The 26,906-nt window shown below is 41.6% G+C and overlaps 1 protein-coding gene across 3 annotated transcripts in view; it reads left to right on the top strand.

Moving 5' to 3' along the window:
- Positions 1 to 26,906, top strand: part of LOC124605616 (ATP-dependent translocase ABCB1-like) — a 242,334-nt gene that overhangs the window by 120,861 nt on the left and 94,567 nt on the right. For all 3 annotated transcript variants that reach the window (XM_047137424.1, XM_047137423.1, XM_047137425.1), the window contains 3 exons: positions 7,020 to 7,244; positions 8,177 to 8,302; positions 24,387 to 24,590. In XM_047137424.1, the coding sequence (XP_046993380.1) occupies positions 7,020 to 7,244; positions 8,177 to 8,302; positions 24,387 to 24,590 (555 nt within the window). The remainder of the gene's footprint in view (positions 1 to 7,019; positions 7,245 to 8,176; positions 8,303 to 24,386; positions 24,591 to 26,906) is intronic.

The following is a 26,906-nucleotide window of genomic DNA, read 5'->3' as shown; positions in this document are numbered from 1 at the left end:
AGTTTCGTTGTGGAAATTATTAAAAACATCTCGCATTGAAGTACGGGCTAGATTTATAACTTCTGTAAAACTTTGCCAGTCTTGAGGATTTTGTGTTCTTTTAATTTTGGTGTGCTTTTTTTTCGCTGCTTCTGCAACAGCGATCTGACCCGTTTTGTGTACCCATGGGAGATCAGTATCATCACTTATTAATTTATGTGGTATATATCTCTCAATTGCTGTCGATACTATCTCTTTGAAATCGTTCCACAACTTTTCTACGCTTTCATGATCAGATCGGAAGGAGTGAAGACTGTCTCTTAAAACGGCGTTAAGATCATTTTTATCAGCTTTTTGTTTTTAATAGATATACTTTGCGTTCCTTTTTGATTGTTGTAGGTGTTACGGTATTCAGCCTAGCAGCAACTGCCTTGTGGTCGCTAATCCCTGTATTCGTCACGATACTCAGTATTTGTCCAGGATTATTTGTTGCTAAGAGGTCAAGAATGCTTTTGCAACCATTTACGCTTCGAGTGGGCTCATGAACTGATTGTTCAAAATAATTTTTTGAGAATGCATTCAGTACAATTTTGGATGACGTTTTATGCCTGCCGCCGGCTTTAAACGTATAATTTTTCCAGAATATCGAGGGTAGGTTGAAGTAGTTGTATGAGTAGGGAACCTATGTGAAATGAGACTCAAGTTTTCTTTGAACTGTTTAGCAACTATAGCTTCTGAGTTGGGGGCGGTAAAACGACCCAGGTAATAGTTTAGTCCCATTATCAAGTATAACCTCTACCCATACTATCTCGCAGGAACTATCTACTTCAATTTCACTACCAGGCAAACTACTTCTGACAGCAATAAATACTCCACCACCAACTGTATTTAATCTATCGTTTCTGAACACTGCAAGATCGTTTGAAAACTTTTCGTCTGAACAGCGATTCCCTGAGACACACTAACCTAAAAAACCGCCCAGTCCCTCCCACACAGCCCCCGCTACCCGTGTAGCCGCTTCCTGTGTGTAGTGGACTTCTGACCTATTAAGCGGAACCCGGAAACCCACCACCCGATGGCGCAAGCCAAGGAATCTGCAGCTTACACGGTCACAGAACCGCTTGAACCACTGATTCAGATCCTCCACTCGGCTCTGCACCAAACGACCACAGTCAGTTTTATCGACGATGCTGCAGATGGAGAGCTCCGCCTTAATCTCGCAAGAAAGACTAGTAGTCTTTACCATTTCTGATAGCCGCCCGAAACCAGAGAGAATCTCCACCGATCCAAAGCGACACGCGTCATTGGTACCTACATGAGCCACCACCGCACAGTCAAAGCGTATTCTGGTGATTAGGCAGTGGCCTCACTAATGCCAATCTTACTTAATGGGTCGCAGAAGAATCCTGAATGTTGCGTGGAGATTTTTTTATTTTTTTTGTTTTAATGGGTCCCACCACGAAGCTCTCCTGTGCCAACCCCTTCACCTCAGAGTAACACTTGCAACCTATGTCCTAATTATTTGCCGGATGTATTCCAATCCCTGTCTTACACTACAGTTTTTACCCTCGACAGCTCCCTCAAGTACCATGGAAGTTACTCCGTGATGTCTTAACAGATGTCCCAGCGTCGTGTCCCTTCCTCTTGCCTGTGTTATTCGTATACTCCTTTCCTCGCTATTCTGCGAAGAACCTTCTCATTCCTTATCTTATCAGTCCACCTAATTTTCAACGTTCTTCTGTAGTACCACATCTCAAATACTTCAATTCTCTTCTGTTTCGGTTTCCCCGTAGTCTGTGGTTCACAAACATGCAATGCTGTGCTCCAAACGTACTTCCTCAGAAATTTCTTCCTTAAATTAAGGTCTGTATTTGACACTAGGAGACTTCTCTTGGCCACGAATCCCGTTTTTGACTATAATAATCTACGTGTTATATCGCCATTCCTAGTAAACGTCTCTTGTATTACAACTAGTAAATCCCCAATTCTTTAAACAATCGAATTCCCATGTAGAAAACAGCTTGAAACGTCTGAATACTTTTCAAATCAGTTAATGTGTAGAATATTTGCCTTTAAGCACGTAAGAGAGAAGTTTAGGAAAGGTTTCCGTCAGTTAAGGTGCCTCAGGACAAACGAACAGTTTCTAGCAGTAGTTACTCGTCTGCAGTCGTTATAGGTTCAGAAAGCTAGCTAAAGCTGGAAATAAGTTCAGCCGAAATTTTTCCAAACGATCTTACAGTGTTCAGAAACGATAGATTAAATACAGCTGTAATATTTCTCAACCTTTTAACATAAGGTTGTACCTCTTGACACGAATATCATGATGAGATTTAATATTTTTGAATTCAGTCACTAATTACGCGAAGTATTGAAAATCGAATTTTTGTTGCCCCTACGTTGTAACTGTTTCTGCGATAGCGTTCTAAGAATATAAACGCACAGACAACGTGACGTGCCACCATACGACACGAATTTATAGTGGACGAATATTTAGTCTCCATGAACATTGTCACACGGCAACACCACAGGGGCACTACTACCATGTTAGAGAGTCTGAATGGGATTAATGGTACACCTATACCACTGTTATTAATAGCAATGTAAAACTGCAGGTCATAGGAGTTGTACCAATGCCACATTGGCCTTTTCGGGGAAGACACAAGCACAAGATATTCGAAAGAATAGTCTATCTGTTCATGAATCACAAAAACTGACGTCGATACGGGATAAGACATACCTCAACCTTTGTGCGAGATATAACTGATACAAAACTACAGATTTCACGAACTACAAAGAAACCGTCAATGTAGAATAAAAGGATTCCAATCAGAAACAAATAGTGCTTTCAGACGAGACTCAGTAGCAAAAGAACGCAGTAGATGACAGAGTACGCATGAGGTGCCACAGACATAAAAGCGAACAACCAGATTACATTATCCATCGTAATGCTGGACAAACATTTAACAGTGGTCTTAGAGTCATTGGCTTTAATCAGTGTTAAAGTCTCCGTTTTTCAGATAATCTCAACTATCATTGTCATATCACAAACATTGTGGAGTACGAAGTAATATCTCCCCACCAACGAAATCCAGAAACTAAGTCCCACTGTCAAATTATGGTCAATAGGTTGCTAGCGCAACTGAATAGTTTTGATTTTCCTAACAAGTGCCACTCGTCGCATTCGCTTTCTTCAGTTGTGCCCCACACTATTGTGTAAGCCGAAGACATGCTCCTAGGGAATGGAAAGAATCGCACAACATTGGAATTCAGTCTCTGTATGATAGTTGCCGGTGGGCACAAGATTGTGCAAAAAGGGCAGCCAGGGCAATTTGGAGTAAAGGAAATAGTATACCAACTTTGATGTCAAGTCAAAGAGCAAACGAATCAGCAGTGATCAGTGATCAAGTGCAGAGTAAACGGGCTGATACTACGGCAGTCACAGTAAACACAGCACTGTCGTGGTTTGACCGCTTTTTGTCCTTCATTCGGACATTGTATCCAGAGTTGTTGCCCTCCATGAATCTAGGTGACGTTGATAACGCGCAGAAGCTAGAGTTAGGCACCGGTGACGCCTTAGCCGTAAGAAATTTGAGGTGGCTAAGTGCACGCAGTTCACTGGTGTCATAGTAAGCAAAGGTTATTCTTATTTCTTTTTTTATTCGCGTGTTTCCTTCTCTGTATTTTGTCTAGTTTATATTACATTATTATACAGGGAGTAAGGGGTATATATGCAGAAATTTCTATTAGTGAAAGAGGGTGGTGTACTCAACGGTATTACATTAGTATTTACGTCATCTGCAGACTAGTAACTACAGCTATTACAAGTTATACGTTTTTAGATTGATTAGTACCTCCAAGTGTATGTGTCAAGAGCAAGCCACTAATGTTTATTTTTCCCTGGACAGCAGGTTAAGTGTTGAAGTATTGACACGTGACCTAAAACGGTTAGTCTATACTGACAGGCGTAGTCCACTTAATGCTGCAGAGACAGCTGTGCAGAAAACATCAGTTCGTAAAGTTTGTTACATGTTTGTGGGAAGACTGTTTGACGCAGAGAAAAAACAACCAACACACTGATGGGTGCACATACGAACGTACTACATACGAGAATATCTGCACTTAAACCCGTTCACCCTCTATGTGACCGAGCAAGGCGGTGCAATGGTCCTCATATTCGGGAGGACGACGGTTGTAATCTGCGTCTGGTTGTCCAGATTTAGGTCCAGGCAAATGCCACCAAATACCGGGATGATCTTTTTGAAATGGTATGGCCGATTTCCTTCCTAGTTTTCCAAACAAGAATTCGAGCTTGTGCTTCGTCTCCAGCGATCTCGTTGCCTAGGTGACGTACAACCCTACTGATCCTTCCTTATTTTATTATATGTATTGTGACCCAGTTTGTTTGTTGATAACCTCCCTTTCCTACGATGAAACGAAGAATCAAAGGTCTTCGAAGCAGTCAGAGGCCCAAAGAAAGTTTAGTGGGTTTAAACCCTTATCTCACAGAATTTTGAAGATTAATTGAGCCTAATGATCCGAATATACACTGAAGAGCCAAAGAAACTGGTACACCTGCCTAATATCGTGTAGGGCCCCCTCGAACACGCAGAAGTGCCGCAACAGGACGTAGCATGGGCTCAACTAACGTCTGAAGTAGTGCTAGAGGGAACTGACATTATGAATCCGCAGGGCTGTCCATAAATCCGTAAGAGTACGAGGGGGTGGAGGTCTTTTCTGAATAGAACCTTGCAAGGCAGCCCACACATGCTCAATAATGTTCGTGTCTGGGGAGTTTGGTCGCCAGCGGAAACGTTTAAACTCAGAAGAGTGTTACTGGAGCCACTCTGTAGCAATTCTGGACGTGTGGGGTGTCGCATTGTCCTGCTGGAATTGCCCAAGTCCGTCAGAATGCACAATGGACATGAACGGATGCAGGTCATCAGACATGATGTTATGTACGTGACACCAGTCAGAGTCGTATTTAGAAGTATCAGGGTCCCATAACGCTCCAACTGCACACGCCCCTCACCATTACAGAGCTTGAACAGTCCCTTGCTGACTTTCAGGGTCCATGAATAAATGAGTTGTCTCCATACCCGTACACATCCATCCGCTCGATACAATTTGAAACGAGACTCGTCCGACCGGTCAACATTTTTCCAGTCATCAATAGACCAGTGTCGGTGTTAATGGGCCCAGATGAGGTGTAAATGCCCGCATCTCGTGGTCGTGCGGTAGCGTTCTCGCTTCCCACGCCCGGGTTCTCGGGTTCGATTCCCGGCGGGGTCAGGGATTTTCTCTGCCTCGTGATGGCTGGGTGTTGTGTGATGTCCTTAGGTTAGTTAGGTTTAAGTAGTTCTAAGTTCTAGGGGACTGATGACCATAGAAGTTAAGTTCCATAGTGCTCAGAGCCATTTGAACCATTTTTTGAGGGGTAAATCTTTGTGTCGTGCAGTCATCAACGGGCACATGAGTAGGCCTCCGCCACCGAAAGCCGATATCGATGTTGTTTCTTTGAATGGTTCGCATGCTGACACTACACTTGTTGATCGCCCAGCATTGAAATCTGCAGCAGTTTCCGAAAGGATTTCATTTCTGTCACCTCGAACGATTCAGTTCAGCCGTCGTTGGTCCCGTTGTTGCAGGATCTTTTTCTGGCCGCAGCGATGTCGGAGATTTGATGTTTTACCAGATTCCTGATACTCACGGTACACTCGTGAAACGGTCGTACGGGAAAAATCTTACGTCATTACCACCTCGGAGATGCTGTGTCCCATGGCTCGTGTGCCGACTATAACACCACCTTCAAACTCACTTCGGTGTTGATAACCTGCCGTTGTCGCAGCAGTAACCGATCTAACAACACTTGTTGTCTTATATAGGCGTTGCCGACCACAGTGCTGTCTTCTGTCTGTTTAGATATCTCTGTATTTGCATACACATGGCTATATCAGTTTCTTTGGCGCTTCAGCGTACAGTCTCTGTGATGTGGGGAATAGCCAGACAACCGTTTACTAATTTATTCGGGCCAGTGAATGGTGTCTCAAAGGGAGGAAAAGAAAGGGCACATTGTACAGGTTGGTACGCACATTCGTCCTGTGCACATCTCCACATTACGGTTTGACGAGGCACACGACGTTCTAAACTGAACAAAGTCTCTCATCCTAGCTCGTTACTGCCTCGTCAGGTACTGATTTTAAGTACGTTTCAGCACGAATTTGATTTCTGTTATGTTGATATATATTTTAAGTACCTTTTAGTATATATTTTGTTTTTGTTATGTTTTTGAGAAAAAAAAGCGTTACTCGTTCGACATTTATTTTGTACTATGTAAAGGTTTTTTAAATTACCGCTACCAGTCACAAATTTCGTCAACTATTGTATTACTTATTTATTTAGCGACATGTTTCGAGGTAAACCTCAACTTTTGGCTAAATGGCATTACAAAAACATCTTTAAAATAAAGCCATAGAGGTGTTACATAGTCTTTTCGTGAATGCTGTGGTCATCTTTTTTCTTCTGGTGTGGCAGTCTCGTAGTGATGGGCTGGGGTGCCTCCATTTCCTTGCCTCTCCTGCTCACTTTTCACAAATTGTCACTAACACAGCAGTAACTTCGAAACACGATCGCAATAGACTATGTAACATCTGTACGGCCTTATTTTAAAGTTGTTTTTGTAATTCCATTTAGCCTGAAGATGAGGTTTACCTCGAATAATGTCGCTAAATAAATAAGTAATACAGTAGTTGACGAAGTTTGTAACTGGTAGCGGTAATTTAAAAAACCTTTACATATTTTTTGAGACAGTCACGGACGAAAAACAGTCAAAATGGCTTCAAATTGTTTTGTACTTACTCTTGATCCATTGTTTGATTTAGTTTTAGCAGGCACAACGGAACAAAAATCTGCCACAGGGAGTAATATTTTATCTTGAAGGTGAGGCACTTGTAATGCACAGGATGAAGTTGACGTGTTCACAGTAAGCCACTGTGTAATTGTTTGCATGCTGTTACTTATTACCGCGAGTGTTACCGCTGCAGGTGTTCTACTCAGTCATGATGGGCTCCTGGATGTTCGGTATGTCGTCGCCCTTCATTGAGGCCTTCTCGATGGCTAGGGGAGCCGCTGCCAAAGTCTTCGCCGTCATTGACCGCAAGTCGCCCATCGACAGCTTGTCTGAAGAGGGCGAGCGCCCGTCTGACGTCAACGGCGATGTGAGTTTCCAAGACGTCCACTTCGAGTACCCTTCACGGAAGGGCGTCAGGGTGAGTGCACAGCCATCTTTCGAAACCTAAGTAGTTATTACTCATTCGCTATGTCTCATATCGTATTGAACAGTGACATTAGGTTTTACGTATACTGCTAAACAGTCGAAGTGCATTATTGCTCTATGTAGAGAGGAATGATAAATAGTAACTATTGGAACGGGAAAGTAAACTATTGAAAAAAACCGGTTCAGTTGTTAAGATATGAGATAATTTAGATTGATCGCATCATTTAACAAAATGCAAGTTTGTGCTATACAGAGTGCTATTTTCAATATCCGACATATCTAATTAGCGACTAGAGTTGAATATATAAATATCATGCTCAAACAACTTCAGTCTCCACTTAAAGCTACCTGATGGGGGCACATATGCGTCTCGGAATATTTACTTACATAATTTTAAGAGTAAGCTTTTCCGCGATGTATAGTCTTTGTTGTACCACTTCCCACTACAGCCAGTTTAGCATTTTTCTTACGCCCTTCCAGTGACTAAAAAAATGACGAGGAACCGCGCTGACCTCGTCTAAATTTTTCTATTTCTTCCGTTAATACAGCTAAGGAAGGTTCCCAGAGTGACAAACAGCGCTCGACAATCTGTCGGATGATATCTGATTTAATGAATAACACTTCCATAAAACTTTTTCATTGAATTTCAATGTCACACATGTTTTCCACACAACGTGACGCATATGATCGATCTAGCTAAAATACGTTTATGACTGGTTCCAGACATAAGTCGCCGATGTTGTGATGCAGTATTAGATCTTTTCACTTATTTACGTATTGTACACTACCTTTTTTGGCGAAGATCAGACGTTTGTATTTGCATCAAGTGTGGATCATTTGCTGGCGTTCCTATATTTTACTTCATTACGGTATTATTATTCATATTTACCTCCGAGGATAAATAGATATATTTCACATTTTCAGATCCTGCAAGGCCTGAACCTCAAGATCAAAGCCGGAGAGACGGTGGCGCTAGTGGGCAGCTCCGGCTGTGGCAAGTCCACGTGTATCCAGCTGATACAGCGCTTCTATGACCCTCTGCAAGGAAAAGTGCGTACCACACACAGCTTTGTTTTCTCCTAGCCTTTATTCGAACGTTGCAGACAAGAAACTAATTTGAATGCAGATGTCCCCTAGAGAATAACGTTTCTCTCTCGTCTCCGTCTTTGGTGGACAAAAATTAAGACGGATTAACGGAGAATTAAGGTTGGAAAGATAGTTAAGATGGAACGAGGTAGTCGAAAAAGAATCATTTGAGACAAAACACAACAAACAAATAAAGTGAAAACGACGATGTAGATGGTGATCATCAACATTACCGTAATTATCATCATCATTATCGCTGGTATCATAACCAATGACTGAGCCGTCTAGTTAATTTGGTCCTCTGACAATGGTCCTGTAATTTTAAAGGCATGAGCCTCCTAATGGAATGCAATGATGAAATAGCGTAAGTCGCAGATACAGCAAGGGTGGATGGAGCCACGAAAGCCTTAACAATTTTACATTGGTAAGTTACTGGGAAAGGAGATTACTTAAAAACAGTTGTATGACCGACATTACAATATTTTCCAGTGTGTGGGACCAACACAAAATAGGACGAAAAAAGTATATAGAATAAATACAAAGGACAGCATGAAAGGTAACAGTTTTTTGTCCACAGGAGAGTGTCGTGAAATGAAAAACCTTAAACGACAAACGCTTGAAATCGCACGTCAGCTACCTCGCGAAAGCCTGCTTACAAAGGTTCAAGAACGAGTATTTACTGCGGAATCTAGGAATATGCTACAAGCTCCTACGTACCTCTCGTGCAGTAACTGCGAACACGATATTAATTACAGGTAGTAAAGCGACATCAAAGCAATCACTTTTCCCACGCTCCATAAGCAAATGAAACGGGAAGAAACTCTAATACGTCGCACAACAGGAAGTACTCTCTGTCATAACCTTCATAGCGTTGTAGTTTACATAGTAAAGACGTAGATTCAGATTTTAGCTCGTTAGTTCACCATAGGAGAAAACGTCCAGTGCTTTTACTGTCTATTGTGTGTGACTGGCACACTGTATTCAAGTCGTAGGAAACCCGAATGTCACAGTGAATGTACCTGAAGGATATCAAAACTGATCGTTCCGGGAGCAAACTAGAAGCTGTACTCAGGCGCTATAACCTGTCTCGATTTTCCTTTAATGCGGCAAACTAGAAGCTATTCTCAGCCACCATCACCTACCTCGAATTTGCTTTAATGCATCATTTCATTTGCAATAGAAATGATTTCGTTTGGAAGGACACATTTAACGAGAGCACAGGTAAGTTCGACAGCGTTTAAAACTTAGTGTCACTGTCATTGGCGTGGTCAGAGATCCCACAGCAACGTCGGTTTACACACTTCCCGTTGTCGGCTTCGAGAAGCTGCCCAGTAGCCCAGGGGACTTTCCAGCTGCAACTCCGTCAGACAAAGACACCGTGTACGTCGACGAATTGTTGTCTTGTTGCTTTCGCCCTAAGTGAGAAGTTGCCACATGCGAAAACAGTAAATAAATATAAATAGAGTTCGGTAGCCGAAGCAGGCCTCAGAGACATAACGAGGACGAGTAAATATATCGTTTTCGCTAGGTTAGAGAGAACGATGTGGCAAAATTACCGCCGTTCGCAAGTACTTTAACTACCAAATTATAACACCGCTTTGTTTCTCACTAGTATTGGAGAAAGTCTTCGAACAGGTCTTCAACGACATTAGACGTGTGGATCTTTATCAAAAAATAACAAGATAACAGCGACGCAAACCACTGCCCCGCTGTCAGGAGGAGAGGCCCCGCAAACGTTTGTTCCAATGCACAAACTGTAAGTAAACACGTGACCACAGAACGGCTAGTGTGTTTATTATTGTGACTACCGTATAAAAATCTCAAAATGTTGACCTTTGTCAAATCGATTCCGAATAGAGACAGTACTGGACGTTGAATTTCGTCTGCCTGATCGCAACACACACCCTTGTTACGTTCGAGTTCATTTCTACAGGAGCAGTCAGTGTTTTCGTGTAGATCTCTTGCCCTAATGTTCCCCACCAATAAAAAAGTCTGATGAACGTGCCGAATGTCTTCCGTATGAGCAATCTCCCACTATTCTGTTAAGAAGGCCTGTAATTTTCTGTGGAAATGGACTGGACGTCCATCATGTTTGTACCATACGAACTGCCTTACGTCTCGTGGGGTTAAAAAATGGTTCAAATGGCTCTGAGCACTATGGGACTCAACTGCTGTGGTCATCAGTCCCCTAGAACTTAGAACTACTTAAACGTAACTAACCTAAGGACATCACACACATCCATGCCCGAGGCAGGATTCGAACCTGCGACCGTAGCAGCAGCGCAGCTCCGGACTGGAGCGCCTAGAACCACACGGCCACCGCGGCCGGCTCTCGTGGGGTGTCTTCCAGTAACTGGTGCAGAATATCTCTTAGGAACCGTAGATCTTCAAGCTGCCTCGTAGTGACACTTGGATCCTGTCTTACCGCTGCTGTCATGTTACTTGCTTTTTATCCTTCACACGTCTAGTTCCTTGACTTTTATGATGTTTGAAAGAAAGATCTTGAGGATTTGGTACCACCAGGATACCTCTCAGAATACATCCACATAGCTGTGGTACACATTGTAAAAGCTTGAACAGCTTCACGGCAGTGCACAGACTGAAGGGCTTCAAGCGCAATGGTGTCAGTGACCCTAATATTATCGCAACTTGGAGTGAGGGTGCTTCAGTCGGCTTTTATGAGACTCTGAAACATTTGATAGTATAACGACCGCTGTTTTGAAATCATTCACAGTACGATGCGTTTTTCTTAGTCGCCACTGTTCTGATCTACTTCAGCGTTACCACATGTTTCCGGCTACGGCCACGTGATGTCAGGTGCAATAATATCGTGATCCGGTAATAAACACACGAACTGTATTATGGGGACCGCATATCGTGGCAGTCGGCCGCGATCGTGAACAAACTTAGATTGGCGAGGGCAAAGGAGCGGTGCGGGGAATAAGCTCTGCCTCCGTCTCGAAGAGCTGCCTTCCTACGTCTGCGTTCTGTGCTTCCACGAAAGCACAATTGACATAACGGGTACAGGGATCGCTGATTTCTTTTCTTGTGGTGAGAGTCTCATTCGAATCCGCTTATGCACCAGGTTCAAATGGCTCTGAGCACTATGGGACTCAACTTCTGAGGTCATTAGTCCCCTAGAACTTAGAACTAGTTAAACCTAACTAACCTAAGGACATCACACACATCCATGCCCGAGGCAGGATTCGAACCTGCGACCGTAGCGGTCTCGCGGTTCCAGACTGCAGCGCCTAGAACCGCACGGCCTGCACCAGGATTAGTCTCTTCACTCATCTCAAAGTTAGGGAAAAAACAAGTAATCGACAACGCAAACCCAACTGGAGAATACAAAACATTTGGTAGTCCCTACAGCGCAATTGTTTGTTGCTGTTGGCGGTGGTAGTTCAGTCCCAACCTCTAGCGGTATCTTATGCAACCATAGTTCAAACCACTCCCCACCTGGACTACCACGACACAGTGTCCACATAATACCTCGTGTTACGTGTTTGTTTACATCTGGCACAGTAGGGCAGACGTCGTGGGATAAAAAAAAACGGCTCTGAGCACTATGGGACTTAACATCTGAGGTCATCAGTCCCCTAGAACTTAGAATTACTTAAACCTAACTAACCTAAGGACATCACACACATCCATGCCCGAGACAGGATTCGAACCTGCAACCGTAGCGGTCGCGTGGTTCCAGAATGAAGCGCCTAGAACCGCTCGTCCACCGCGGCCAGCTCGTGGGATCACTTCTCCAGACGGCTGGACAGTGGTTTGCGGTGCTGTTATCTTATTACTACTGGATCAAATTACGCACATGCTATACAGTCCGAGTGGTCGTCGAAGGCTCTTTCCAATGCCATGTTCCATCTATAAGAAAATGTAAAATCGTTATTTTCGGTATCTAAGGTTCCATCTATAAATAATGTAAACTCGGTGTTAACATTTTTGGCAGCAATAAACATTAAAAATTACTTCAGAAAATCCGCAACATTGTCCACTTAAACTGAACAAAAATCGAAAATCGATAGACTTATTCGTTCTGGCTACATTGGGTAATTGTTAAGTACATGTAACATTTGAAAAAATCGGTACAGCTAAATGGCAAATAATAACGTAACAAATGGTATAGCGTGTGAAAGAGCCAAGTTGTCAAAGACTTTTTTTTACAGTCTTTATAAATGTTCTACGTGTCCACCTTTCATCACACGGCACACAACTAATTGGTAGTCCAATACTGCCTATATGCGATACAACATATCAGGAACGACATTAAAAATAGCTGATACGATGCGATGTCTCAAGTCTTCGAGGTTCTGTGGTAAAGACGGAACGTTGAAACGTCCCCTTTGAACAATTTTACATGACTGTGCTTAACCTGACACACAATATTTTTAGCGCAACGCAATCTGACTTTCAAAACTCCCTACTAAAGAATGGCCCTGACAAACATTAAACTATACCTTTCACAAATCACTTACCTCACAAAAATCTTCGCTGCTCAAGCTACTGCAATACAGCGAGCGCCACTACTGCCAGCTAAATAAAAGATTCAAACTACTGAAGGCACTAACTACTGATAGGGGTAGTTAGCAAATGAAAGATATTAATAGAGAGCAAACAATGTATTTACCTTAATATCATCACAAATCATAATATATATATATCAGTTCATGACAAACTGCAAACCTCCGCCATCTCTCTCCCCACATCCACCACTGCTGGCGGCTCACCTCCAACTGCGCAACGCTACGCGCTGTTCACAGCCAGCTGCCTAACACTACAATGGCGAGTATTACAACAATGCAAAGCAGCCACAGACTGCACACAGCACAGCCAGTGATTTTCATATTGAGCGCTACGTAACGTTGCCAATAAGAAAACATAAACAGCCTACTTACATAGAGAAAACATAAACAGCCTACTTACATAGAGAAAACATAAACAGCCTACTTACATAGCCCCCATGCTCCCCACAAAAATTTTTACAAATTGGATGGGGCAGTGGCCAATACAGATTTGAAAAAATTTTTCATAATTACAATAACAAAGAAATCAAATGCACACACTTATTGATATTATGTTGGTCAAAAGCTAAAATTATCTCACAGTCCATAAAGACAGTCCACATTGTTCATCACAGTGAAACTGCCGTTTCTTTTCTCAAAGTCTGAGCAGTAAAAGACAATGCACACAGAAGTAGTGGATTTCCATGCAGTCTTGAAGAAGTAGTGTTGTCCTTCCAATGGAAAGACGGTGCTGACTCTTGACATGCTGACAGGTAATGGGCCACAATGGAGCAAACCCACAGCAGAGTCATTCGAAGTTTTGAAGAATATTGGTAGGTAGGTCATCACAGAGCAGACCCACTGTAGTCCTGGTAGAGAGTATGGTATTGGTGGGCCACCAGAGGTGCAGACCCACTGTAGTCCTTGTAGAGATAATGGTATTGATGGATCATCAAAGATGTAGACCCACTGTAGTCCTTGTAGAGATAGCCAGCAGCCATCTGTTGTGACTGTGCAGGTGCACAATCACCATTGAAGAGTCTTGCGGATAATATAGCAAGTCCATAAACCATCACTTGTGCACTCACAAAGTTTTTGGAATTGTCCTTAGAACCAGCAATGCTGTTATCCAGTCCCTTGCAGAATTATTAACAAACGTGCAAACACTAACAGTCCCTACTTCTCACATATTGTCCATGTACTATGACCAACAGAAACGTGTGCAGTGAAATGTAACTTACATGTTAATAATATCATGAACTGGTGACAATTACAATTTTATAACATAAGAATACAATAACAAAGGTACAAAATACATTATTAAAAACATAACAATACAGATAACATTTGTAGTAAAACAGGCTTTACAAAAGAATAGAAATAAACATATACATCAATGTTACAGGAATTATGACATAAGTACATACATAGATCAGAATAATTATTGAAACATCAACTTTACACATGAGCATTAAAACAAAACAATAAACAATGTCTAAACATCTTTACAAAGTAAATAACACATTATTAATGCCAATTGTATTTGAGGATAACAGTATTCCTCATCATAGTGAATGTAGCTTAATATTAAAAGAAAAAATTCTATGAAATTACACAGAGACAGGAAGAAAACAAATACACAAGGGTACACACACACATAGTGGGATAACACCAATAGGAAAGGACAGGGTTCGTTTTCAGTGTAACATTTGGTACTGCAGTCCAACCCAAAACTTCATATATCTTTCCTCTTATTTCATCCTTTGTTTCCACCAAAAAAATCCTATCCAAGCGTGCTTTCTGTATTCTGTTCATATTTCTTTCAAAATAATTATTTCTGATTGTACAATACTCATTTGGGCCCAAATCCTTTTTATATAACTTCGCAATGCATTCTTTACCTATTCTCCATAGTCAGTTTCTCATATAGTCTACCCCCTCTTAAGCAAACTTAAATCTACTGAGCTCAGATGCTAAACTAAGGAACGAGGCAATGCAGCAGCACAAAACAATTAATATAAACAGCAATGAAAAAAATGGAAAATTGCAAAGCAAGCTACAGTATAAATTAGCAAAAGTCAAATTCAATAACACTATGCCTGGCAAACAGCAGCAACTTATACCTAAACATGACATAGCGCAAGCAGAAAAAATATTACAGTAAAAACAACAATGCAGATAAGGGAAATGTGTATTCACATCTTAATATCTATGTAATTAAAGTGGTGCACCACAACAACTGATTGTAAAAAGAAATATTACCATGTACTTGAAAAGAAAATTATGTGTTACTGTTACTAGATCCTTCTTATTGTTCTTTCCTTTCCAAGTGCTCCTTTTTTAAAGAATGTGGATCATAAAATAATTATTTAATAGATCTGTTGACAGAAAGTGTTCACATTAGCAAATGCATTTTATTTTATAAAAGCAATGCTGCAACACAGCTGGAAAACAGATGTCAAATGAAATAAGCAACTATGAAAAGCAAAGCATAAAAATATCATTCAGTAGTCATGTGACATTTCATAAGTTAGTAGCTCTCAACTCTCGTAGAAAGACGCTTGTCGTAATCAGGTGTGCAGATGTAAAAATATTTCTTGTCATTTTATAAGGCATTTCAGTAAATATCGTAAATTAAGAGCTAGTGTAATCATATGTTTTCAAGTTCGACCGTGTCGTTTTTGCGATGCTTTCTCTAAAGGAATGACAATGGCCAGGATAATGGCCTTCCCTTTCTTTTTTTTTTTCTTCCTGTGCTCTGAAAGGCACGCGCTAATGACTTTTTCTCCAGGCGTCTGACACAGCTGGGTGCCCGCGACGCATTACGTGCAGGTGGTCACTTAACTTTCGTACGGAAATATTTACGACAGCAATTTTCGCTAAAGTGACAGTCTCACATAAAAATACTTCACAGGTCAAGAATTAGCGTTGCAAATCTGTAGAAACAAAATCCTATGAATATAACAGTGTCCAAAAAATGTTCAGTGGCATTGTGATACATTCACACATGATTCACACATGTCATAACTCTTAAAGTACGATTCTTGGTTTCCAACATCCTTTTTCACAAGTCAAGAGTCCCTACCCACTATTCATTACTCCTTACCTCATTATACATATACATATTCGTCGACACTTCTTCAATATTTCATCGTGAGAAATACGTAGCATAATAAACATTCCTCAACAACATAATACACATCATCGTCGTAATAATATCATAAAACTTCAGTCAAATCTCAAAATCGTCGTAACTTCCTCCAATAATTTCTAAGCCTAAAAAGAATTCTCTGCTCATTTAAATAATGTCATCTACCTCAAACGTACTTTAAAAATCATGAATCCATACCAAATACATCATTCAAAGCTCTCATAGTATCACAATGGTTCCAAAAAAATATGAACAGTTTCACAAAGTACAGACAAAATACAGTTTCATAAGTGTGAAGTTATCCAGCTGTGTAATTACGTAAACATCTGTCACTGACATAGTAAAAAAATGTTTATCTCTCAGTTAAATGATCAGATAGCTGTGTAATTATGTGTTGGAGAAATATGGTACCGATGTGTAAAGTTGTATAAGCAAATACCATATTAGCTAGGGTTCCTTGTGGTTGCCACACACATGGTACACAAAGTAAGCGTGTACCCCCCTGAGGATAAATGTAATTATGCCCTCAGGTGTTACAAATTACAGCAATGGAATGAAATGTATCACGGAAAACTTTCTTTGTAATTAAAAAATCTTTAAAAATAAATGTTTCAAGTACAAAATTAATCACTCAAATACGTGTACTGTAGCGCTAAATGTGCGTCTTGTTGCAACATAATCTGTGTGGAAGTGTCGTAGTTATCGTCCTCTGAAAGCTAAGTTCTGCAGAAGCCAATGTACTTACCTCATGATAAACAAAAGTGAAATGCTTTGCGTAGAGATATCTTAGTTATTACGCTTATTGTTGTGATGATGAAAGTACTGTGCTGTAACGTATTGTTGTGCTATGGAAAAGGCTGTCTCCTTGTAGCTATACCACAAAAGTTACTAATAAAACATGTTTTGATTTCCAGAAGAATTCAGAAAACTGTGCAGATATAAAACAGATACACCGCAAAAGCAACATTGTAAATTGTCACTCATTAGTAGCGTCGTGATAAAAATCGTGTAGCTGTCACATAAACTAACCTCTGTGTCATCTGGTATCTCTCAGAAAGCACTTTAAATTCAGAATGTATTTTCAAATAAACCAAAATGTTGCATTAAAATCTCATTAGCAGTACTGGTAAATGTTCTAAGTATGTGAGCCTTATAGTCGTTACGTAATCGTGCAACAAACAAGCAAGAATGTACACACACAATAACACTGTGACGTCTGTTCACTATAACAATGCATTCGTCATTTCTGTTTAAATAAGTTCTCTTGGTTCTTGATTGGATATTTAACTTCAAACATTGTTGTATGTTAACAGATTCTAAGTCTGACAAAGCATATTAGTAATGTGAAGCGAAAAATTTTATGACAAAGACAAAGTTAAAAAGCAGATTATCTTTCAATAAATGGTTTTACATGTGAAACCTGGTGTAAACCTTTACTCTTCATAGTACTCAGAGTTTGAACTTGAATGCAATTGTCATGCGGTATACGTCGACAAAGAATACTGGAATTTTTCTCAAGGTTAGCGTCTATGTTATTTTTCTCTGAGCCAGCCGGCGCACGTGGGTGCCTGCGGCGCGAGTCATTGTCTGTCTCTTTGTTGGCGCGCGTTGTTATTGGGATTAGGAGACCTAACTTCTACAAATTCGCCTTGCCGAGAGGGCCCAGCTCTGTTAGAATCCCGCCAGTTCTGATGAAATTCACGTCTGTCGTTTTGTCGGTAGTTTACATAGTTTCTTGTTTGTCGGTCATGTGGTGGAGAATTTCTCCCTGAATCGTAACTCTGCGCCGAACTGTTGCGTCTCAAGTTATTCTGCCTCCCTTGATAATACTTGTTTTGGTTCCCATATTGTCCGTTTCTCTGATTGTCTCTGTGATAGTCATTACTACGGAAATGCGATCTTTCTCTGTAACTATTATTACTCTGCCAACGGTTGTCGTACGGGTGGTGTCTATTTTGGTCACGATTTGTGTTGTGAGAATAGCCTTGTCGTGTCCAGTTATTACTTCTTTCATCGCGGATTTGCGACGGATGTGACCTGTAATTGTTGTGTTCCTGGTTTCGCGTTCCGCAATTGTCAGTGTCAATTTCTAATTCTTGTAACAGTCCCTGAAAAGCTTCAATGTCGTCTTTGCAACGTCCTGCTAAAATAATATGTCGTAAATGTTCAGGCAGTTTGATTAAGCAAATGCGGATGAGTTCTGAGGGGCTGTATGGGTTTGACAGGTATTGATTCTTGTGCAACATGTCTTCAAAATATTTCACAAGACTGGAAAATTCAGATTGTTCGAAGTGTTTCATCATTATGATGTTATGTTTTACACGGTCTTGTGTAGCTTGAGACCAATATGCTGAGAGGAAGGCATGGTAAAACTCTCCTTCACTGTGGCAATCGTGAATTACCGATCGCATTCTTACAGCTGGTTCATTCTCCAAGTAGCCACACATAAATTCTAATCTGTGTTCTAACGACCAGTTGGGAGGAAAACAATGAGAGAATTGATGGAGCCATGCTTGTGGATGAATGTCGTTGCCAGAATTCTTAAATGTTTTGAATTTACGTGTAGTAATGAACAGCTTATAGTCAAAATCATCATGTCGGCAAGTCGCATATCGGTCATTGTTAGGTCGTGTCGGCCGTTCCATCTCAAAATTCGGTGCACATTGCCAATTTCTTTCATAACTTCCGAAATGCCCTGTGTTATTATTTTGCGGCTTTTCCGTGTTTCTAAGTCCCTCTTCCCGTGTTGGAGCGCGAGTGTCTTCTGAAATACGTAATTCTTGTATTACCTGTGTCAGCTGATCTTGTACTTCCCGGATTTCTCTTTGGTGTTGCGTATCAATTTGATTCAGATTTTGTTTCAGTTTCCTAATTTGTGCGTTCTGTTCTGTGTCATTAAAGACTACCGGTTTTGCGTCATTCAGATTATCATCCACCTTCGCAGATAAATTATTTAGCTGATCCGAAAGTTCAACTACTTTCTCTGATAATGAACACATTTCCTCAGTGTGTTTTTCTGAACCAAGTTTCAGAGTGTCCATTTGTGTTGAAATCGAATCTACTGTGTCCTTTAAGTTATCCTGAGTTTTTGCAAGTTGCGTAACCGAATCGGTAGATGCAACTGAGTCAATTTTAGCTTGCAAGGTGTTGTGATTTTCATGAACAATAGTTTGCAGTTCTTTTATAGCTGCTTCATGATTCTGTAATGCATTTTCATGACGCGAAAAAATAGGTTGAAAATGCTCACAAATTTGAGTTTTTACGTCATTACAGACTTTTTGACATTTCGATTCAATGTTATGTAACTCAGCAGTTAAATCCTCACGTGTTTGTTCGAGAGTTTGTTCCAATGAGTCTAACTTTTTGAGATTTTGTTCCACTGTGTCTAACTGTTGCTGTGTTTGTCTCTGGTGTTGTTCCATTGTGTCTAACTGTTGCTGTGTTTGTCTCTGGTGTTGTTCCATTGTGTCTAACTTTTCAAGCTTTTGCTGTGTTTGTCTCTGATTTTGTTCCATTTGTTGCATTAATTGCAATAATAATGTATTAGTGTCTGGAATCTGTTTCTCTACGCTTTTCGGCAGTGCATTTGCACCGGCAACATTCACATTTTGACAAGCAGAAAATGCGTCTTGACTTATTTGAGAAAACGGTGATAACCCAAAACCTGAATCTACAGTATTTGCGAAATTGTGTCCTGTCATTTCGGATTCCTGAGGCGAGCTGTTGCCGACCGATCGATCGATAATGCTTCCCTGTTCACTACCTGTTTCACTGTCTACACCATTGTTTGCAGCCCGCTCCATTTCCCTATTCACAATTACCAAATTACTACTTTGAACATCAGTTAATTCATTACTCTGCGGCGCTAACACACTGCCTTCGTCTTCACTGTCATTTCTCAGTTTACTTTGGAGCCTAGTATTACGTTTTTCACACGCCATTATTGTCACAGTATTTCACACGACAACACAGAAAAACACAATTTGCAGATCAAAAATAAGAGAACACATTAACATAGCACTGAAAATAATATCTAGTTAATTGCAAGCGCAGCTGCGAAATACTTGCTGCAAATCTACATGCATGCCACAACTGTTTTACTGTACAACAATGAAAGACTGCAACTACAAAGGAAATTCTCTCTACAATTACGCGCTAGCAATAAACAAAATCTACACTAAATACACAAACTACAAGAAAAAATCAGAAGATTCCAGGTTCGAATCCTGGCAGGGTCGCCATATGAAACGTCCCCTTTGAACAATTTTACATGACTGTGCTTAACCTGACACACAATATTTTTAGCGCAACGCAATCTGACTTTCAAAACTCCCTACTAAAGAATGGCCCTGACAAACATTAAACTATACCTTTCACAAATCACTTACCTCACAAAAATCTTCGCTGCTCAAGCTACTGCAATACAGCGAGCGCCACTACTGCCAGCTAAATAAAAGATTCAAACTACTGAAGGCACTAACTACTGATAGGGGTAGTTAGCAAATGAAAGATATTAATAGAGAGCAAACAATGTATTTACCTTAATATCATCACAAATCATAATATATATGTATCAGTTCATGACAAACTGCAAACCTCCGCCATCTCTCTCCCCACATCCACCACTGCTGGCGGCTCACCTCCAACTGCGCAACGCTACGCGCTGTTCACAGCCAGCTGCCTAACACTACAATGGCGAGTATTACAACAATGCAAAGCAGCCACAGACTGCACACAGCACAGCCAGTGATTTTCATATTGAGCGCTACGTAACGTTGCCAATAAGAAAACATAAACAGCCTACTTACATAGAGAAAACATAAACAGCCTACTTACATAGAGAAAACATAAACAGCCTACTTACAACGTGACGCTGTCCTTAGTATAGCTCCACAAGAAAAAATCGCAAGGCGCCGAATCCGGCGACCGTGACGGCCGCACGAGCAGCGCCAGGTCAGCAGCTGCAGTACGGCCTGTCCAGCGACGTGGCAGCGTCCCACTCAGATAACCTCATAAAAATTGAGCAGGTGTGTAGGCGCGACTTGTTGTTGACATGAGCCAAAATTTCAGCATGTTCTCTCGGAATAACGAACGTGTTCGACAATGGCATGTAGATTATCAGCCCCCCCCCCCCCCCCCCCCCGATATGAATGTGTTGTGTCGGTTGACCTTTCCTGGATGATGAAAACTGGCTTCATCACTGAAGGTTAATTTGTTTGCGAAGTCGTCATTATCAAGATGATTCTACACAGCAATGTAGAACTGTAGACGGCGCAAAGTATCGTCAAAGCTTATTGCTTGCAGGATTTGTAATTTGTACGGCTTCACTCTTAATTACTTTAGAAGGATTTTCCACTCGTATGGCCGAGGGAAGTTTTATTTTACGCTAGCGAGATAGGTGGACTTTGTGGGAGCGTGCAACGTCACTTCTGTTACACGGTCCACTGTCCTGACACGGACACGCCAGGTCAGCCCGAATACTTTGCACCTCATAAACAACCTTTCTCCTCGATTTTCTTGTACCACCTCGAAACGCAGTTGTAATGTGGTGGTGTCTTGTGAAACTTGCAGTGGAAAACTTTTTGCACGACTTGACAGGATCGTATGGCATTGATGGCTGGAAGTCCCCCCCACCTGGAGATGTCCGATCGCCAAGTACCAAGTCTTTTCAGTTGACGTTACATTGGGCGACCTGCGTGTCCATGACCATGAAATGATGAATAAGGCCACCGTTCTGGTTGAACATGGAAAACGCCACATCAAAACATTTACTGATTGAAAAACAACTTCTTATCCGGCAGAGCTGTTGAAGACAGTGTGGAGAACTTGCTCAGTTATTAACTGTTATGACGTGTACAGGGTGTCCCAGAAAGATTGGTGAGTATTCATGAACATGCCTTGTTCCGAATGGTTTTTGGGTTAGAACGCATTTAATGTACAGTATTATTTATTTTTTGTATTATTCAATATCCACATGCCCAACATTTAGTAAACATTACAAGACGCGTTTCAGAAAGTATTAAATGAAAAACACATATTTTTAACACATCCACCTCTAAACATTATTGTACACTGCTCTTAACAGCCGTTTACAGTTCATAATAAATGTTCGAAAATCCTACCGTCAGCTTCAGTGCATTTGCGTACCCTTAGGAAAACTGTTGCGTTGTTCGTGTGAATGCCTCTGCACATCCTCTAATAAGAACAACAGCGTCCGTTATGCAACCAAATGGTTCATCTTGAGTATTCATCTTTCTTTGTACACCTCAGACTACATCAAAACGCATAAGCAAAACAGTAATGGCGTAAGGTCTGGCTGTTTTGGTGGTCAGTTAATTGAACTGCCACGACGAAACCAGCGAATGTGGTAACCGCGATTCAGATTGTGGCTCATACGATTGGTAAAATGTGGAGGGGCTCTGTCATGTTGGAATTACATTGCAGTTCACGCGTCCAAAGGAACGTCCTCAAGCTCTTCAACAAACGAAGTTTACAAAAAAAAAAAATGGCTCTGAGCAGTATGGGACTCAACATCTATGGTCATCAGTCCCCTATAACTTAGAACTACTTAAACCTAACTAACCTAAGGACATCACACAACACCCAGTCATAACGAGGCAGAGAAAATCCCTGACCCCGCCGGGAATCGAAACCGGGAACCCGGGCGCGGGAAGCGAGAACGCTACCGCACGACCACGAGCTGCGGACGAAGTTTACAAAAAATGTAAGTAATTCTGTTCCGGCAATTCTGTCCCGCCTCTCTCTCTTCTAAAATGATTGCACCTATCAACATGTTACCGATCTTGCCGTACCAGACATTGATCGAAAAAGTAACTTGGAAATTGTTTTCTCCTCTAACCTGTGTATTTTTCTGGGACCATCAATGATTACTAGGTGTGTTATTGATTCCATTCTGTGTAAACGTGGCTCCATCAGTGAACACAATCGATCGAAACAAATGAAGATTGTCACTTAACCAGTGACAAAATTCTAGTCTTGCGGCATTGTCGCCAATGTGAAGACTGTGGACACGCTATCTGTGAAACGGGTATAAGATTTCCGCATGTGATGTTCGCCATACACCTGCTCGTGGGGGCACTCATACGTACGGAGAGCCACTATGTGCTGGCAATAGGACCACATTGCACCATTTCAACAGTGTGTTACAGTTCTTGCTCAGGTTATTGAGCTGTACCTTTAGAAGAAAAATAGGAACATGGTAGAAGACATGTTTCACGCAATGTGCTCTCTGGTAAACACCCTACGATCAGGAATTCGGGGTGTTTGAAAGCACCGGAGGTGTTCTTCTTCAGTAGCAGGAGAACTACCCTCGCAGAAGCCTTAAACATACACGAAATCTGCATATTCTTCATTAGTGTAGATGAATGGAATTTTAGCCAGTGCTTGTACAAACATAGTTAACAGACGCTGCTCTCTGATACGTTCTCAGTTCCTCGCACTACTTTACTCACAATATGCCATGGACAACTGCGCGTTCAACTGGCTAGTTTAGTGGCAGAAAGATATCCAGAGCAAAGAGGTTGAAAGCAATGGGATAAAACGTCAAAGAGCTAGGGTAGATAAGACACATGTGCGTGCCACTAGTACAAAAACAAATATATATATTAAATACAAAAATGACTGAAGCAAAAGAAATGGATTAATATTTATGCTGCGCTCAAGACTCGAACCCGGGTCTTCTTGCCCTGGCAGTAGTGACAAAGTAAGGGGAAATAAGCAGAAGATATAATTGCATTTTGTATTGGGGAGGGCACTCAACTTACGGAGTTCGTGCAGCAATGTGAACCGTAGTGCTGTGGATGGCAGTGTAGTGGTTAGCACTTCTGCCTAACAAGCAAGAAGACCTGTTTACGCCGGCCGCTGTGACCGAGCGGTTCTAGGAGCTCCAGTCCGGAACCGCGCTACCGCTACGGTCGCAGGTTCGAATCCTGCCTCGGGCATGGATGTGTGTGATGTCCTTAGGTTAGTTAGGTTTAAGTAGTTCTAAGTCTAGGGCACTGATGACCTCAGATGTTAAGTCCCATACTGCTTAGAGCCATTTGAACCATTTTTCTTAGACCTGGGTACGAGTCCTCGCTGCAGCGCAAATTTTAATCCATTTCTTCTGCTTCAATCACAATCCCAGATAAAAAAAAGAGACTTAAATGTCTCAGGGAAAAATATAATTATGTTAAATATTTTCTATATCGGAAACCGTTCGGAATACGGCATATGTGTATATGAAGCCTTTTGCGTCGAATATCATTACTTTAATACCTCTGAAAGTCGACCGTTCCTCCGGGAACTCGTTGTATGTGTAGAGGAGTAGCTGGGATTGACAGAAGAGAATGCAGAATAGCAACGGCACCTCATCCTTGCCCTACAGGTGCAACTGGACGGGCGCGATCTGAAGACGCTGAACGTGGGCTGGCTGCGCTCGCAGATCGGCGTGGTGGGCCAGGAGCCGGTGCTCTTCCAGACCACCATAGCGGAGAACATCCGCTACGGGTGGGACACCTGCACCATGGAGGACATCGAGGAGGCTGCCAAGATGGCCAACGCCCACGATTTCATCTCCAAGTTGCCGCAGGTAGCCTCGTCGGTTTATTTTGCCTTTAATATTGGGACCCAAACTGCGGTTTCATTCCATTGTTCAGTTCTGCCGCTTCTCTAATGACACTGTCGACACTCTCTCCATATAAATATAAACCGTGTGAAGAGGAACAGCAAGTATTTTACGATGTGACTAATTCGAATAAAACATTCCAAATAGCATCTAATATTTTATTGGTTATAGACGTACCGGAAGATAATATGGAGCTAGGACTCTGTGTTAGAAAGGCGGACTGACCGTTTTCGATCTTTATTACAACTAAACATTCAAGAGTGATTACAAATTATTAAACCATTAATCACAAGCTTGCTTTTCGGGTACAGCTTCTGTGAATTATATGTCCCAGTGCATATATAGCAAATAACTTTCAATTAAATAATTCAGGAAAACTCGCAACCAAATAGAACGGCTTCCTTTTAAAATTTTATTTTACTTGAAATTACTTAACCCAAAAACCGTAAAAGTATAATGAGCACTTAAACAATTAAAATTTACTCCAACCTGCTTCACAAGAAAAACTGTAAAACCGTAACTATTATTTTCACTACTCCGTATGGCAGGCCCAATTTTCTAGTAACAATAATTAAAGAATTTTTTCTTCACTATTTATGTCCACGCTTCGTACACCAAGCAATGAAAGCACCTCAGGTACTGTCACAATGAAATAACATACAACCCTTAAGGTTACATTAAATTGCCAACACTTGACAGAGGTTAGTAAATTTCCTTTGACGGCAGCTTAGTTGGTAACCCATGCACCTCAGTAGCTTCTTACCTGCTACGTAGACAACCGCCATATAGCACAAAGCGGCAAATGGCGCCAGACATGTACTACTGGCGGTATTCACTGGAGATGCACGAACGTTACATTGTATAAGCCATTTCATCACATAATCTGACAACAACCGTAATTAGTTCCTCGAAACGAATATCACTAAGGGCAGTACCCGCAGAATTTTTTCAAGTTGCGAGAATATTGCAGTAACAACACTGAGAGACTAATCTCCTCCAGATATTTTTAGAACCATAGCAGAGTGGTCAGTCACATAGTACTAGAAATTTAACAAATATCTGATACCTCTGAATACAAAATTAGCTCAAATCTCGTGTGCTAACAGCATGAGCAAAAGAACGAACGCCTTTTTTTTTCTTAAATTGAAGGAAACACCTTCAGCACGCTTAAACACGTTTCTTCATACATCTACATTTGAATCTTTGCCACTGTAGTGCGAACCTTTAAAATAACTCTGCTTGTATCACGCAGAAATACTTCATCCCACATCTCCAGGAGCGGCATGTGACATACATATAATCAGAAGATTATGGCCAAGTGAGAAACGGCCCGATCTAACATACGAATTATAACTGCTCCTAATAGAGTAAATTTCGTGATGAAATCACAATCGTTAGTGGCAAAATCTTAACGGAGTACTGATTTGCTATCAATATTATCCACGTCCGCCCCGATAGCTGAGTGGGCCGGCACGGTAGCTCAGCGTGTTCGGTCAGAGAGCTGGTTGGTCTCTGTAATAAAAAAACTGAGTGGAAGGATCAACAAACGAACTTGACCGGATGTCGTGTGACGTCCTCAACGACCAAACACAACGATCCAATAATAAAAAAAAGTGGTCAGCGTGACGGATTGGCGTCTCACGGGCCCCAGTTCGATTCCCGGCTGGGTCGGGGATTTTCTCCGCTCAGGGACTGTGTGTTGTGTTGTCTTCTTCATCATCATTTCATCCCCATCCGGCGCGCAATGTGGCGTCGAATGTAATAAGACCTGCACCAAGGCAGCCGGACCTGCCCCGTAAGGGGCCTACCGGCCAATGACCCCAAACGCTCCTTTCCATTTCAATAATATCCACAACAGGCTGCGTAGCTAGAAATGCAGGCACGTCCAGTAGAAATATAGCCTTAACCCTTTGCTGTCCATAGGTCACCCACTGTACTACTATCGTACAATATCAAATAGTCTCCGCCTTAGACCACAGTTGAACGTTATCTCTACCTACGGGGCTATTACAAATGATTGAAGCGATTTCATAAATTCACTGTAGCTCCATTCATTGACATATGGTCACGACACACTACAGATACGTAGAAAAACTCATAAAGTTTTGTTCGGCTGAAGCCGCACTTCAGGTTTCTGCCGCCAGAGCGCTCGAGAGCGCAGTGAGACAAAATGGCGACAGGAGCCGAGAAAGCGTATGTCATGCTTGAAATGCACTCACAATTGGCTCATGCAACAACTGGAGACCGATAGCGCCGACTTCATCTTTAAACAGGACGGTG

The sequence above is a fragment of the Schistocerca americana genome, chromosome 3 (genome assembly GCF_021461395.2).
Source record: "Schistocerca americana isolate TAMUIC-IGC-003095 chromosome 3, iqSchAmer2.1, whole genome shotgun sequence".
NCBI lineage: Eukaryota > Metazoa > Arthropoda > Insecta > Orthoptera > Acrididae > Schistocerca > Schistocerca americana.
This window is presented reverse-complemented; position numbering and strand designations above follow the sequence as displayed.